The sequence below is a fragment of the Geotrypetes seraphini genome, chromosome 5 (assembly GCF_902459505.1).
Source record: "Geotrypetes seraphini chromosome 5, aGeoSer1.1, whole genome shotgun sequence".
Lineage (NCBI taxonomy): Eukaryota > Metazoa > Chordata > Amphibia > Gymnophiona > Dermophiidae > Geotrypetes > Geotrypetes seraphini.
Window position 1 is genome coordinate 217299601 of NC_047088.1, and position 17411 is coordinate 217317011.

The 17411-nt window shown below is 43.5% G+C and overlaps 1 protein-coding gene across 3 annotated transcripts in view; it reads right to left on the reverse strand.

The window, feature by feature from the left end:
- Window positions 1–2471: 2471 nt before the first annotated feature.
- The window catches only part of GPD2 (glycerol-3-phosphate dehydrogenase 2), a 248117-nt gene continuing 233177 nt past the window's right edge, over window positions 2472–17411 (reverse strand). For all 3 annotated transcript variants that reach the window (XM_033943995.1, XM_033943994.1, XM_033943993.1), the window contains exon 17: window positions 2472–3267. In XM_033943995.1, coding sequence (XP_033799886.1) covers window positions 3142–3267 — 126 coding nt within the window. In that variant the 3' untranslated portion in view covers window positions 2472–3141. The remainder of the gene's footprint in view (window positions 3268–17411) is intronic.

Here is a 17411-nt window from a genome sequence, read left to right on the forward strand (position 1 = left end):
TTGTTAGCAAGGGATCTGTAAAATTACAAAAAATAATAGCTTTGCTTACAATAGTTCCAAGAACACAAGTGATGAATGGCACCTCAAATTTAGTGCAAAATCTTTGTGAGCAATAATTTAACTGTGCAAAAATTCACAAATACAATGTGTTACAATAGAAGGTAGACAATATTTTCCTTATGTATGAATTGAAGGAGATCATACACTATAACAAATTGAACAAAAATTGATAATTTTTCCTTAAATATACTGGCTCTAGTCTCACCTATGCCATTTTTTGAAACAGCATTGGTTTTTATTGGCTTTATACAATAATGTTCCCCTCTCTCCCCCCTAAAAAAATCCACAGGAGTGTTAGAAAATTGTTTCTATATAACATCCTACAAATCTTAGAAAATTTAAGTTGGCTGAATAAAAATAACCATTTTACAATAAAGGTAATGTAAAAGTTAAGCAGTATTTCATTTTTATACATTCTCTTTCTTTTTAAAATAAATCTTATTTTTCTTTTCCAGTGTGTGCCTATTTACTTATAAGTAGAGAGCTGAGATTGAAGTTTTTTTTTTTTTTTTAAACATATCTTATAATGTAGAAGATACAATATTATTGAAAAGTGTTGTAAAAGAACGATGGACACAATTCAAACTCAAAATTATGTTTGAATAAGCAGGGAATATAAAGGAAAAAAAAAAAAGATATGCCGTGGTAATCTTGAAAAGGTCAAATTTCATTAACATAAGATCATAAGAAGTGCCTCTGCTGGGTCAGACCAGAGGTCCATCGTACCCAGCAGTCTGCTCATGCGGCGGCCCAACAGGTCCAGGACCTGTGTAGTAGTCCTCTATCCCCTTTTCCTTCAGAAAATTATCCAATTCCTTCTTAAACCCTAATACCGTACTCTGTCTTATCACGCCCTCTGGAAGCTCATTTCAGGTGCCCACCACCTGCTGGGTGAAGAAAAACTGCCTAGCATTGGTTTTGAATCTGTCCCCTTTCAGCTTTTCCGAATGCCCACTCATGCTTGTAGTTTTCTACATTCCAAAATGAAAAAGTTAATAAAAATAAAGTAGGAAACAAAATATACAAGAGGAATGAATGAAGGGAGATATATGACTAGGACTAGATTTTAACCTGCAGAATATGAAATCAGTTATAGACACCCCTGGACTCCCAACAGGGAACTTTCTTGAGACATATGGTAATGGAACCCACAATGCAAAAGGTAATACTGGACCTAGTACTTAAAAAACAAAACAAAATTTCTAATGTCTGGACGAGTGACTACCTAAGTGCAAGAGACAGTACTGGAGGGGGAGGAGAGGAATCACACAGATATCAAAAACAAAACTATTTGGGTAAAATGGATGGGTCTTTTAAAGGGATGCTGGCAAAGTAAGTAGATACTCATAGATACAGTGGAAATGGGATAAGCACAGAAAATCCTCAATTGCAAAGAAATAGTAATTACAAGTATAGTAATATAACATGTTAACTGTATATTGTGTATGTTCACCTGTAAACTGTCATGGGCTCTCTGAGGAGGATGGGATAGAAAATGAATTAAATAAATAAAGATGGCAGGACTATTACCTGCAAAGGACAAGATAACCAGGAGGCAATGGATATGCTGATGTAGTGGCTGTTGAATATCAATGGATTAGTGGTTTAGACAGGGGATAGAAGGGGTGCTGGGTCTGAATATCAATGGGTTAGCAGTTTAGATATGAAATAAGAGGAGTGCTAGGTGTGAACTGAATATGGGATCTTGCATGTTCAGCTACAGTACATAGGAAGGAGGAGAACAAATGAAGAACATAACAAAACTGTTTTGGACTGGAGTGATATTCTCAAGGTAGCTGGGATTTATCATCCTTGGGCAGTTTGAACAGGAAAACTTGTAAATGGCATGAGTCAACTGGTCTTTTTAACTGCCAATGTAACAATATTAGCATATGATCTTAAGGTGGTCAAATAGGTCACGGCGAAAGCTAGAAGGATGCTAGGTTGCATAGGGAGAGGTATAGCCAGTAGGAAAAAGGAGGAATTGATGCCCCTGTATAAGACTATGGCGAGAGACCTCATTTAGAATATTGTATACAATTCTGGAGACCACACCTTCAAAAAGATATAAAAAGGATGGAGTTCTTATGTTATGGTTCAGAGGAAGGCTACTAAAATGGTGTGTGGTCTTCATCATGAGGCATATGGGGACAAACTTAAAGATCTCAAATATGTATACTTTGGAGGAAAGGCAGGAGAGGGGAAGATATGATAAGAGATGTTTAAATACCTATGTAATGTAAATGAGTCAAGTCTCTTTTACTTGAAAGGAAACTGCAATGAGAGGGCATAGGATGAAGTTAAGAAGTGATAGGCTCGAGTAATCTCAGGAAATACTTTTTTACAGAAAGGGTGGTAGATGCTTGGAATAGTCTCCTGGAAGAGGTGGTGGAGACAGAGGTTGTGTCTGAATTCAAGAGGGCCTGGGATAGGCATGTGGGATCTGAGAAAGAGATAATAGTTACTACGGATGGGCAGACTAGATGGGCCATTTGGCCTTTATCTGTCATCATGTTTCTATGTTTCTATATAGAAGCATTTACATTTCCAATCTGATTGTCTGATTCAGGCACTTGTGATGTACAAAGCACCTCATATAACACAGATGTCCATAAATATTTGAGTTATGTATATGTACCTTTAATTAGTCTATTGATTTTTTAAAAGTTTCTTCCAGTAAAAGATGTCAGTAAAATGGGTATTTGCATCGTTTGCTCTATCAAGCCTCAAACTGGGAGGCAGATTTGCTTTATGTGAAGTATCTGTAAGATGTATGTAATTCTCTGTTACCATACAGATTTCTTCATATTGTTAGCCACATTGAACTTCAAAGGTATTAGAGGCTATAAAAACATTTTTATGATATGTTTTTAGAGCGTGATAGGAGCCTATATGATCTAACAGATCCACAGTTTGAAGAACACAAGTATAAAGAAAAACCTTCTTTCCCATAAGCCATGCTTGGTGCCAAACATTGATCATATTGAATAAGCAATGAGAACTGTAAAGCTCTGGAATGGTTTACAGCATAGAGCAGCAGCTGCATACATCCACTTGCAAGTAGTGTTCTGTTGATAAGACTCACACTCCTCCACCACTGCGATCCACAGGAATTCGAATTCTCTGAGCTAGGTTTTCTTCGGCAGTCTTCATTATTGCTGCTAGGCGACTACTCGACACATTACCTTTCTGAACAGCACTCATGAGCTATTAAAAAAAAAAAAAAATAGTCATGTTAAAATAATTCAACCCAGCTTCTCTTTGCGGCAATATGCCATTGAAAGGAAATGAATGGGCTTCGGTGCATTTGCCGCAGGAGAATTGCTATTGTGGTTTGTAAAAGGAGCCCTTACTGTTAAAAAGATGAAAACAATTCAAGTTTAGAGGGGCATTTTCAAAATAATATCCAAGTCAGACTTGGGATGTTCACCTCTTAATATCCCCCCCCAAAACAGTCTATCTCACTGTCATATTTTAATAGGAAAATCATCAGGATCGCCCCTTTGAAAATATGTGAGAATGTTCAAAATGAACAGCCATTGTCCAAAATAAAATGTCCAAATTATGAATGACAAAACACCAGGGACAAGTATGTCTGTCTGGCAGCATCTGTATGAAATGGCCATAAAGACACCCTTCTAGAGCAGAGGGGCAGCCTAGTGGTCAGTGCAGTGGACTTTAATCTAGGGCACCAAGGTACATATTTCACTGCAACTCTTATTTTAAAGGGTAAATTCTCCAGAGATAGGAAAATATCTACTCTACCTGAATGTGCACCCCCCTCAATAACCCTGAGACTTGCAGAGGGCTCACAATTTAAAGATTGAAAAAAAAGTTAGGTGAAATGGGATTTGAACCTGGGCCCCCCTGGTATACAGATCATTAGGCTACCCTTCAGAACTACTTGCTGCTGTGTTCAGAATATTCTTAACACCGGATGTCATATACTGCATGCATGCCAGGAAATTATGTACCAAAAAAAATCAAAATAATGCACAACAAACTAACACGACATATTGAATAGAACAGTATTTGCAGTATTCTGGAAATACAGGTAGGTACTTTAATACTTGGCTCTCAGTCTTCCTGTTGAACATGTGAGCAGTAATATTCAGCAGTACTGTAACAGAAATTCTGAGGTTACTGGCAACCATAAAATAATTTGTCTATCAATGTTTATGGTCTGTTGTGCTAGCCTTAAATTTGCTATCGAGTTTCCCAACTTTTGACACAGCTAATATGTATTATCTGTGCATAATGGTTAGAGCAGCAGGCTGAGAAACAGAGAAAACATAGTTCAAATCCCACTGATGCTCCTTGAAATCTTGGACAAATCACTTAACCCTCCACTGCCTCAGATACAGAGCTTGGTGTCCCTTTTATCAAGCCACAGTAGAGCTTTTTACCGCTGATTGATAAAAGGGGGCCTTAAATTGTAATGCCTTAAGAGACAGGAAAATACTTAATGTACCTGAATGTAATGTGCCTTAAGCTATTAATGAGAAAAGTGTAGTGTAAATCCAATTCCTATATCGGACATAGTGTCAAGTAACACAAGACACTATAAAAGTCACTCAGGACCTACAGTGCAATTCCCACATACCATAATAGCAGTAACTTCCTTGAGACACATAATAAGGACCTACCTATGAAAAAACAGAGCCAGAAATACTGCAGTGGGCACTAGTATATTAATAATAAGCCTATTGGAAAACTAAACAAGCCAGATTAATACAGATCAGAACCTGCAGTCAGTGATAACTGAAAATTACATCTCTTTCACACACACACAGACTTATGTTCCCATATTCATGAGAACAAAGTACTGGTTTAAGATGTAATGTACCCTGTTCAGGGCTTAATGAATGGAGCCCCTGGCTATCAGAGTATAAAGTTGCAGTGCAGAGGGCTTATCTTAGACATTTAAACAGAGTGTATAATGGACTCAAGCTCCCAGGGGGCTCTGCTGCATCATGTGGCTATAGCTTGCCCTTCTCTCTGCCTCTTTGTGAGATCAGAATCCATTTTGTCAGAGTGCACATGGTTTAAAGCAGGCCTGTGCCCTCTTCTGATTTCACACATTGAATCTGCCAGCTTCTAATTAATTTGGTGTTAAGTTTAAAATACAGTATATTCAAATTCACAGAGTAGTGAAAATACATTCCCAGTTCCCCAGCTCTTGGGATACACTGATAGAAGTGTGAGTGGATTCAAAGAGAGCAGGAACCCTTAGATCTACAGAACTGAACGTTTATTTACTTGTTTGTTTTACGTTACAAAAAAGCAAGCTTGTTTAAGGAACTGCAGAATCGAGTCTGGTGATATAATTAAGCTGCTAATTCAGTGAGTTTAGCTGTCTGGAATCCACTGGTTAGCCAGCACACAGAAACTCATCCAATATAGAATTAATTACATATTTTTCTGTTCTATAAGACGCACCTGACCATAAGACGCACCACCTGTAAAGGGGGAAAAACCAAGATTTTGATTCAAAATGGTTTTTTTTTTCTTGGTTTTTCCTCTTCCACATGTAGGTGCATCTGGTGGTCTGAGGATGTTTAGGGACATTGGGGGAGGGGGGAAGATGCAGGGGACTGTGTATGAGGATGCTTTAGGGACATGTGGGTAATGCAGGAGTGTGCATCAGGGCAGCGGAAGTGCAGAAGTTTGTGGCTCTGGAGCTGAGTATCTCAAGAGAGTGAAGGGCTTTCTGCAGCCTTTGTTACTTGCTGCTGGCTTCCCTCTTTAAAGAATGTCCCTGTGCTTCAGGGCCTCAGACCTCATCCTCCCCCAACGCACTACGAGCACCTCACCCTCCCCCCACAGGACCCAGTGGAGCAGCCCATCTCCCTTGCTGCAGAGCCTAGAGTCCCGTCCATGCTATGGGGAGGCTGTGGTGTCCCCGTCACTCACCGTTGTAGTAGGAGCAGACCTTCTTCTTTCCTCTACCCTGACTGTATGCCATGGAGCCGGCAGAGAAGTGACAAGTCAGTGGTGGAGAGTGGGAGCGCATGGGGAGAGGGGGTGGGGCCGGGCTCTAGGAGCAACTTTAACCCATGGCAGGGGCGGAGCTCTGGACCAGAGAGCAGGAATAATAATAATAACAGTTTATATAACGCAGGACTGTGAAGTTCTATGCAGTTTACAATGATTAAAAATGCTACAAATTGAGTAGAACTAACAAAGTTAAAAGCTAGTGACTAACAGCTCTAGAGATCAGTTATTGTGGAATAAGATTATACAAATCAGCTACCTAAGTATTTCAGGAACAGATATGTTTTTAGGTGTTTCCTAAATTCCCCATAAGTAGTAAGCATAACCAATTGTTCCAGATCTTTACCCCATAATGCTGCCTGATGTGAGAAAAAAATGTTGATGATGTCTTTTAAATTTATATCCTCTAACTGGTGGAAAAACAAAATTCAAGTGTGAGTTTCTCTTATGTCTATTGGTTGATAAAGAGAAAAGATCAGTTATAGATTTAGGGGTTAAACCAAATAGTACCTTAAAGCAAAAACATCTAAACTTAAACTTCACATGTGCCTCTATCGGCAATTAATGCAGAAGTGAGTAGGAAGGTGTTACATGATCAAACTTCTTCAACCCAAAAATTAGCCTGACCGCCGCATTTTGCATCAGTTGTAATCGCTGCATATTCTTCTGGGAAATTGCCAGATAGGCGATATTACAGTAATCAAGTTGACTCAATATAAGGGATTGCACCAAAATTTTAAATGATGAAACATCAAAATATGCGCTAATGGACCAAAGCTTCCAGAGAGTAATGGCTTGCTGAATGGCTGACATGAGTTCTCGTGAAGAACTCACGGCAGCTATTCAGCAAGAGGTGCAGGGCCAGGCTGGATGCCGAAAAGATCGCAACTGCCCTGCACTGCTTGGCACGAGATTCGAGGAGGCAGGCAGGCAGCAGCAGGTAATGTACCTGTAAGATAAGCTGCGGCTAATAAAATGGGGTGGCTTATCTACCGGTTTTAAAACATTGAAAGCCATTTGCTGCGGCCTATACATGGAGGCGGCCTATATGGGGGGAAATACGGTACCCCTATTTCCCCTCCATTCAATCCACCTCAACCTCAATCCCTCCCTAGCATTAATCTAAAGATTGCTACATTAAAATACCACTAACAAATAATCTAATAATTCAATGGATTATCCTAAATTCCAACATTTTCCCCCCCCCTCACTTTTTTTCTTCCACTTCTTCCACCTCCCCTCTCTCTGAATCTTTCTTAAATTAATCCAGATGCCAGTGGGGATTCTATTTTTATTAATATATATTAAAACAGCTACCACATTACTTTATCTTGAACTAAAGATAAAATTATTTTTTCTACCTTTGTTGTCTGGCCAGTTGTTTTGGTCCCTGCCTCTAATTTCTGCTTTCCTTTCATCTTCTCTTAACTCTTTTGCCAGGATTTCCTGCCCATTTGTCATTTTTTCTTTCCTCCATTTTCTCTCTGCTTTCTTCATTTTATTTGCTGCCTCTGTCCAGATTTAATTCTCTTTTACTATCCAGCCCTCAATTTCCTTCTTTATATTGTATCTACTTACAGCTTGCCACACCTTTCTCTCTCACCCGACTCTCCTATTTCACTTTGCCATCTCTTTCCCTCACCCCAGCTTTTCTATTCCATTTTGTCTTATTCCCCAGCCTTTCATTATCTGTAACTCTATCCTCTCCCCCACCTCATCCAGCATCTGACCTCATTTCCTTCTTCCACCCAACATCTGCCCCTTTTTTCTCCCGTTTCCATCCAAGTGCTATTTTTCTCTCTCTTTCATCCAGTGTGCCTTTTTTCATCCCCCCATTCAGCATCTGCCCTCTATCCCCTTCCATCTCTGTCCCCTCTTTCATCCTTCCATCCAGCATCTGTCTCTTCTTTCCCTCATTTCCATTCTGCATCTGCACCTCTTCCCTTCTTCCATTCAACATCTGCTTTCTCTCTGCTCCCTTCCATCTAGTGGGTTTTCTCTCCCACCCTTCCATTCAGCATGTCTTTTCTCTCCCCTTCCATCCAGTGTTTGCCTTTCTATCCCCTGCTTCCATCCAACATCTGCTCCTTCTCTCTGATTTTTCCTTCCAGTATCTTCCCCTTTCTCTCTGCCACTTCCATCAAACTTCTACACCTTCTCTCTCACCCTTCTATTCAGTGTCTGCTCACTTTTCCTCCTCTTCCATCCAGCATGTCTTCACTCACAGATTCCATCAAACCTTTGCCCCTTCTCTACAACCCTTCCCATCCAGTGTCTGACCTCTTATCTCCTCTTTCATCCAGTCTGCTCCCTCCCCCCTTCCATCCAGCTTGTACCCATTCTGATCCTTTCGTCACGCATCTGATCCCCCCTCTTCTATCCAATGACTGCTATTTTTCTTACCTTCCCATTCAGCCAGTACCCCTTCTGTGTGATTCCTTCATCCAGCATCTGCCCCCCCAAACTCCAACCCCACTGCTGCTACAGAACAGCAGGAGCAACAGTAAAATAAAGCACAGCCATTGCAGGGTAAATATGCATACCTGCACATCTCGTCCTGCCCTTTCTGACATATCTTCCTGTTCTGAGGCAGATCCTGTAGCCTCAAGAATGCTGAGTCAGTCTCCAATGACTGCGCTTAATTTTGCTGTTGCTGCTAGTTTGGGGGTGATAGCAATAGTGAGAAGAGATAGGTCCTGGTCCCAATTCCCAGTGTACCTGTTGCTTGGCTTCTTAAGAGAAAGTGCATGGTGAGGAAGTGGCCCTTTGGCTCAAATAAACAAGGGTGTGGCAAACCATCCTAAGATGGACAGTGTAAAAGGTATATGCTTGATATATGCAAGCATTAAAAAAGAAACCCCAGTTGGATATAGATTTTTTTACATGCAGACACCTACTTTCCATATGGTTCTGGGTAAACTAGCTAGAGATAAATTTGATAGATAAGGCAACGTCCAATTTAAAGCATATGAAAAGTTAAGTGCTTCTCTGGGAAAGAGATATAGAAAATTGAATATGGAGTACAGTTAAGAGCCAAAAAAACCTGGTAATTAATAATAAGAAAATCATAGGAATATATATAATTGTGTAATTTGCTGGTTAAGGAAGATTTAGGAAAAGATTACGTGAATAGACATCTTTAGAGATAAAGACTTAAAATTATAAGAGTTCTTTTTCCCTTTCTTCGTTTAGTTTAAAACATAGCAAGTTCCCGACTTTTGGATTTTTCTGTGTTCTTTATTTAAACTAGTAAGCTCAGGAGATTGGTAGAAGGGGCCTCTGGCTTCTGGTCTAGTTGTAATGAAGATATATGATTTCACATTCCTGAGCGAGAGAAGCCTGTATGTTAAAATCTCTTCTATGTGCTTTAATAATTATTGAATATGTGAAATATGAATGTATGTATATATGTATGTTGTAGATCCAAGAAAGAATGAAAGGTGACCAATTGCATGACTGTATGTATGATATTCAAACATGAAAATGTTCTAAAAACTTATAAATACTTTGAGGTTTAAACTTTGGGAAGTCCAGAGAAGGTATACATGCACAGTTTGACCTATCTGACCTTTGACCAGCTTCCCTGGGATCGTTGCCATGGAGGCTATCTGTGGAACATGGAGGGGTTGGACTGTAGAATTTCTCTTCCTAGGCCTGCTTCATTTTAACTTTAAATAACCTTTGATCTCAAAGAACTCTGATTTTATCTAGTTTGCACCTAAGAGTTTTTTCATTCTTTAATAGTATTTCTGATTAGAGAATGTTTTATATTTCCTGTAGTAAACAATGGGCAGAATGCTAAAGGCAATTAGCTTGCATTACAATTCAGTACTAAGAACATGCTGGTTTATGAAAAATATTTCCATATCTTTTTTAAGGGTAAAATTATTTGGCTCCTTTTACGAAGGTGCACTAGGGCCTTAATGCCTGGAATAGCACGCGTTAAATTGCCGTGTGTGCTAGCCGCTACCGCCTTCTTTTGAGCAGGTGGTAGATTTTTGGCTAGCGCGCGCTAATCCAGTGCGTGCGATAAAACCGCTAGCGTACCTTTTTAAAAGGAGCCCATTGTCTATCTTCAATAATGCATACTTCCTGGAATCTTTTTATTGCTTGCCTAGAAAAAGGCACTGTTTAAAGATAAGATGCATCCTTTCTTCCTAAAAACAAGTTTTACATTCCTTTGGTAAATTGGTAACTTCACTCGGATAATGGTGCTAATGGGTTTTCCTTCTAAGAGTACATATTATCATATGATTTTGAGTAACTCAAATATATATAGAATATTTTAGAAATTGTTGTAACAGAAATATATATTAAACTTTTATACTTTGTAAAACTTTTTCTTGTTCAGAACCTAAGGAATTTTTCTTTGTCTGCAATAGTCCCGCTTTCTAAGAGAATATGTTAGCTAAGTATTGAAAACTGAAGTGACGTGTCATCAGTCACTGTAATAGTATAAAAGTAAAGTCCACAGCGTTGTTTTGGGGGAGAAGCTCTCTCTCCATAGGAACCACTTAGTTCCCGGGAAAGAATCCCCCCTCACATACAGACTAATTATGGGGTTATGGTTTATGGAAATACATGTAGTGCACATAATTAATTGGCATTTTAATTCTAATTTTAACCTCAAGTTTAATTCTGATACAAATTGAATAAATATTATTTTTATGAAAATGCATATCTGTGTGAGTTAATTGGTGTCATAAGGTACCCTATATTGAGCCGAGATGCAGTAATCTTGCTCAATGGCCACACGGCTGCACACCTAAGAGGTAACAGTGCCCATGTTGATGCTCCCTTTTGGGTTGTGCACTATGGGATTTGAGTGCTCAGATTTAAGGAAGTGTGTGCAGCCAGATGCACGTGCAACCCCAATGTCAATAATTATTATTAGCATCCAATTATTAATGTTAATTTGAGCGTTAATCAATTAGGCTGCATACGTTTCTCTGGACACAGATATGTGTGTTGTACTCTTTGTAGAATCTGGGGGTATAAATTTGGGCACCGATATATGTGTACCCTTTATAGAATCTGGGGGTATGTGCCTATCATATATATGCTTGAACCCTGCCAATGTTTTGGAGTTTATAATTTTCTGCTGGACATCTGTTCCAGCATCCACAACATTCTCAGTAAAAAGAAAAGTATCTTGTCACATTTCTTCTGTGCTCCACACCCTTGAGTTTCATATGATGACCTCTTGCCTATGTAAAAAAGTTAACTTCTGAAACTTTAATGAAGGCTGTTACATATTTGAATATCTGTATCAAATCTCTCCTTTTCTTTCCTTCTTTCTGTAGAGCTCTATCTTCTGAAATGGATCATCCCTGATGTGAGAGCCCTTTCCAGTGTTTTGCTTGGCCCTGCATTTGAATTTCTGAAGTTGAGTTGACATAAACCAACTTGAGGACAAAAGTCAAACCCACCACTTCTATAAATAACATGCATTTTTTTTTTTTCCTGGTTGCTTGAGTTCTGGTTAACAGAGTCTACTGTACTATTGTTAGGAGGCTCAGGGGCTCTATCATGTAGGGCAGTTCCTCAGGATGGATGGTTCTTTGGCAAATTTTGAGAAATTGAAAGAGGCCTACCACTTAAAAGACAGTGACAGCCTATACTACGGGCAAGTTTGACATTACATTCTTTTTTTTGGGGGGGAGGGGAGGGGGCATTAATAGATTTGAGGAGATCTCCCTCATCATTTGAAAAGTTTTGGGAAATTGTGAAGGGTAGTGGGTAGGGGTGGGGGGTGACTGTCTGGGTTGTATAGCTTAATCTTTGGAGCTAAGTGGGCTACAGTTAAACACTGGGATAGATGGTACTTCTGACATTGAGACGGTCCATTGGACTGACCATGTTTGTGTATGCAGATGATATTCAGTTGTTGCATAGCTTTGAATCAGGCTCCTATCAAGAAATTTCACTTCTCAATGAAAATTTGGATCGTATCGCAAATTGATTACATTCTTAGAAATTGAAACTTAACACTGAAAAATTGATGTCTATAATATTCAGTCACCGCAACCAGTAACTTTGCCGTTAGAAATTAAACTAGGATGTACCCCAATTCCACTTATGACTAGTACCAAAATATTGGGGGTAATTATGGATACTAAGCTATCAAATCATTCACATATTTCATGATAGTGAAAAATTATTTTTTTAAATTACACCCGATAAGATCGATTCATTCTCTTTTCATTCATTTCCAGAGGCTTTGAACATCTTAGTACAGTGTTCTTAAACCTTTTTACACCTATGGACCGGTGGAAATAAAATAATTATTTTGTGGACCGGCAAATTACTAGGACTGAAATTTTATTTCTGCCCCGTCTCCGCGAGCTCGGTCCCCGCAAATCATCTGATCCCATCTGCACAAGCCTCAGTTATGATTTTATATTGAATGTATTTTATTAAAGTATAAAAAGAAACAATATTCTGTACAATTGTCATTTTATAAATACAAATAATACAGAGCAAATATCAACAAAACCTCTGTCTCCCCTCCACTTCACATACCGTATTTTCGCGGATATAACGCGCACCCGTGTAAAACGCGCACACGGGTATAGCGCGCAGAAATCACGATGATATGTACAAAAACTTTGGTATACCGCGCTCACGGGTATACCGCGCATGCTGCCCGACGCTCCTTTCGCCCGCCCTGACTTTCTGTGCGCTGTCCCGACTCTCCGTTTACCCCCCCTGACTTCCGTGCACTGTCCCCCCTTGAAGGTCTGTCCCCATCCTGAAAGCCTGATGCCCCCCCCCCGACGTCCGATACATCCCTCCCCCCGAAGGACCGCCGACTCCCCAACAATATCGGGCCAGGAGGGAGCCCAAATCCTCCTGGCCACGGCGACCCCCTAACCCCACCCCGCACTACATTACGGGCAGGAGGGATCCCAGGCCCTCCTGCCCTCGACGCAAACCCCCCCCCCCCCACCGACCGCCCCCCCCAAGAACCTCCGACCGCCCCCCCAGCTGACCCGCGACCCCCCTGGCGACCCCCACGACCCCCCCACCCCGTACCTTTGGTAGTTGGGCCAGAAGGGAGCCCAAACCCTCCTGGCCACGGTGACCCCCTAACCCCACCCCGCACTACATTACGGGCAGGAGGGATCCCAGGCCCTCCTGCCCTCGACGCAAACCCCCCTCCCCCCCAACGACCGCCCCCCCAAGAACCTCCGACCGCCCCCCCAGCCGACCCGCGACCCCCCTGGCGACCCCCACGACCCCCCCACCCCGTACCTTTGATAGTTGGTCGGACAGACGGGAGCCAAACCCGCCTGTCCGGCAGGCAGCCAACGAAGGAATGAGGCCGGATTGGCCCATCCATCCTAAAGCTCCGCCTACTGGTGGGGCCTAAGGCGCGTGGGCCAATCAGAATAGGCCCTGGAGCCTTAGGTCCCACCTGGGGGCGCGGCCTGAGGCACATGGTCGGGTTGGGCCCATGTGCCTCAGGCCGCGCCCCCAGGTGGGACCTAAGGCTCCAGGGCCTATTCTGATTGGCCCACGCGCCTTAGGCCCCACCAGTAGGCGGAGCTTTAGGACGGATGGGCCAATCCGGCCTCATTCCTTCGTTGGCTGCCTGCCGGACAGGCGGGTTTGGCTCCCGTCTGTCCGGCCAACTACCAAAGGTACGGGGAAGGGGGGTGGGGGGGTCGTGGGGGTCGCCAGGGGGATCGCGGTTCGGCTGGGGGGCGGTCGGAGGTTCTTGGGGGGGGCGGTCGTTGGGGGGGAGGGGGGTTTGCGTCGAGGGCAGGAGGGCCTGGGATCCCTCCTGCCCGTAATGTAGTGCGGGGTGGGGTTAGGGGGTCGCCGTGGCCAGGAGGGTTTGGGCTCCCTTCTGGCCCGATATTGTCGGGAAGTCGGCGGTCCTTCGGGGTGGGGGTGCGAGTGGTCCTGCCGGGGGGGGGGATGTATCGGACGTCGGGGAGTCGGCCGGGCAAGAGGGCTTGGGCTCCCTCTTGCTCCGATCGTGGATGCGGGTGCGGGTGGGAGCGCGTGCGAGCGGTCGTTCGGGGTGGGGGTGCGAGCGGTCCTGCTGGGGGGGTGAATCGGGCGTCGGGCGGGAACTATGTTTTAAAACTTTTGTATACCGCGCTCAGGCATATAACGCGCGAGGGGTATGCGCGGTACGTAAAAACACGTATAACGCGCGCGTTATATCCGCGAAAATACGGTATATCCCCTCTACTATCAAGAAAACTGAATAAGCCAAATTATTACAGAATGCTACACAGAAATATTATGCTAACAGAATACCGAAGTCACACATGACAGGAATAGTGTTAGGGGAGTGCAACTAGGGCAACTGTACCCTGGTCAGAGAGAGCCCGATCCTTTTCAACAGGGTCCGATCCTTTTCAACATATTCGTAGGAGACATAACTCAGGGGCTTCAAGGTAAAATCACATTATTCGCTGATGACGCCAAATTATGCAACATAATAAGTAAAGGCACCGTGCCCGACAGTATGAAGCAGGACCTACTTCGATTGGAACATTGGTCCTCGACTTGGCAGCTAAGCTTCAATGCTAAAAAATGTAAGGTCATGCACCTTGGCAGCAAAAATCCGTGCAGACCTTACACACTAAATGGTGAAACCTTAGCTAGAACTAGGGCAGAACGTGACTTGGGGGTGATCATTAGCGATGACATGAAAACAGCCAATCAAGTGGAGAAGGCTTCATCAAAGGCAAGACAAATGATGGGTTGCATCCGTAGGAGTTTCGTCAGCCGGAAGCCCGAAGTCATAATGCCGTTGTACAGATCCATAGTGATACCTCATCTGGAATATTGTGTACAATTCTGGAGACCACATTACCAAAAAGATGTACTGAGAGTTGAGTCGGTTCAACGGATGGCCACCAGGATGGTCTTGGGGCTCAAAGATCTCCCGTATGAGGAACGGCTGAAAAGATTACAGCTATACTCACTCGAGGAACATAGAGAGAAAGGAGACATGATTGAAACGTTTAAATATATCACGGGCCGTATCGAGGTAGAAGAGGATATCTTCTTTCTTAAAGGTCCCTCGGCCACAAGAGGGCATCCGCTGAAAATCAGGGGTGGGAAATTTCATGGCGACACCAGGAAGTATTTCTTCACTGAAAGGGTGGTTGATCATTGGAATGAACTTCCACTTCAGGTGATTGAGGCCAGCAGCGTGCCAGACTTTAAAAGGAAATGGGATATACATGTGGGAACTCTAGGGGGGTAATGTCATGGGGGGTGGGTCATTCGAGTGGGCAGACTTGATGGGCCATGGCCCCTTACTGCCGTTATCTTCTATGTTTCTAGCCCTAAGCCAGCTGGAGGCTAAAGAAGTACTGCCTGGGCTTTGCAGTCCCCAGTTATGTCTAACACCAGCTCTAGCAGGGTATATATTTCAAATCTGATATATTCTAATCACAAAATAGAAATAAAATTATTTTTCTCTACCTTTTGTCATCTCTGGTTTCTGCTTTCATCTTTTTTTCACTCTCTTCCTTCCAGCGTCTGCCCTCTCTGTCTCTTCAATCCAACATCTGCTCCTTTCATCCACTGTCTGCCCTCTCCCCCTTCCATTTGGTATCTGTCTTCTTTCTATGCCCCTCTCCCCTTTCCATCCAGCCTGTGCCCCCCCTCTCCTTTTTACATGATTCATTCCAGCTTCACTGCTCTCTTCATTTTTATCTCTCCTACACCAGATCTAGCATCGTTGTCCCTCTCTGGTTTTTTCTCTGCTGACCCCTTCCCATCATCAATCTCTCTACTTTCTCATGCATGTCTCTCCCCTTCCCCTCCTCTAATCTCCCTGCCAGCTGTTTCATTCCATTTTTCCTTTTCCATTCCCTCCTCCTCCTGTCCAGCAGTAACTCTCTTCCCTTCCTCCCCTCCCAGCAGCATCTCTCTTTCTCCTTCCCTCCAGGTCCAGTAGCAGCTGCCCCTTTTTTTCCCTTGTCTAGAAGCTTCCCAGACTCCTTTCCCTCATCCCCTCCCAGCAGCATCTCTCCTTCCCTCCAGGTCCAGTAGCAGCTGTCCCTTTTTTTCCCTTGTCCAGCAGCTTCCCAGACTCCTTTCCCTCCTCCCCTCCCAGCAGCATCTTTCCTTCTCCCTCTCTTCAGGTTCAGTAGCAGCTGTCCCTTTTTTCCCCCTTGCCCAGCAGCTTCCCAGCCTCCAGTGGCTTTATCCCCTCCCAGGAGCTCTCCTTACTTTCCAGCACAGCGATTTACTAAGGCAGCCTCGGGTCCTTTGATGGGTCTTGCCGCCTCTGAGGAAAGAGGAAGTTGCATCATCAGAAGTGACCGCGACTCAGCAAAAGCCCCAAGGCTGCCTTAGTGAATCGCTGTGCTGGTAAGTAAGGAGAGCTGCAGGGAGGGGAGAAAGCCACTGTCAGAGGCTCCCCATGATCTCGCCGGCCCTGCGCAGACCAGCTGGAAATTACATCTCGTCGATCTCGCCGGCCCTGCACGGACTGGCAGGAAATTGAAGTTCATCAATCTCGCCGGCCCTGTACGGACCGACAGAAATTTCCTACAGACCGGCACCGGTCCATGGACTGGTGGTTGAAGAACAGTGTCTTAGTACACTCTCATTATTCAGCAAATTGATTATTGCAACTCTCTCTATGCTGGATTATGTCAGAAGGATATCTAAAGATAGCTGTGCTCTGTATGATCTGCAGAGTAATCCACAATTTTCAAAAATTTGATCATGAGCAATGCTCACTGGCTTCCTGCAAAATACCAAATTGTATATAAACTGGCTTCCTGCAAAATACTGAATTATATATAAACATCTTACAACATTCAAGGTATTGAGAACAGATGAGACATTATAGCAAGCACGTTTGATGAATCCATATGTAACGGGTAAGAATTTGAAATGTTTAAATAAGCAATTGCTTATACTGTATTTTTCGCTCCGTAAGACCCAATAAAGCGGGTGGAAATAAGGATGCGCCTTATGGAGCGAATACCACTCCCCCCCGGTACCTTTTTGTACTCCCCCGTACCTTTTTGTACTCCTGGCACTTCCCCTGCTGGATGGCTGCAGCAGCCAGAGGCAGAGTGGCGAACAAGGCAGGGGAGGGGCGACGCCGGTACAGGAGCAGGTGCTGCAGCAGCAGGGTGAGTAGCAAGCCGGCCAGCAGCGTGTATGTCATTGCTCTGGCCCGGACCCAACGCTCCCCTCCTCCTCACATACACTCAGTCCGCTCGCTCTGCTCCGCACTAAACGATATTTCCGGGACTCAGCCGGCGGGGAGCAGCCTGACTGGACAAGCCCCCACGTCGTCATGCTAGCTGCGTCTCTCGCATGCTCGTGTCACAGCTTCCCGACATCCGCTTGAGTGCTACTCTGCACGT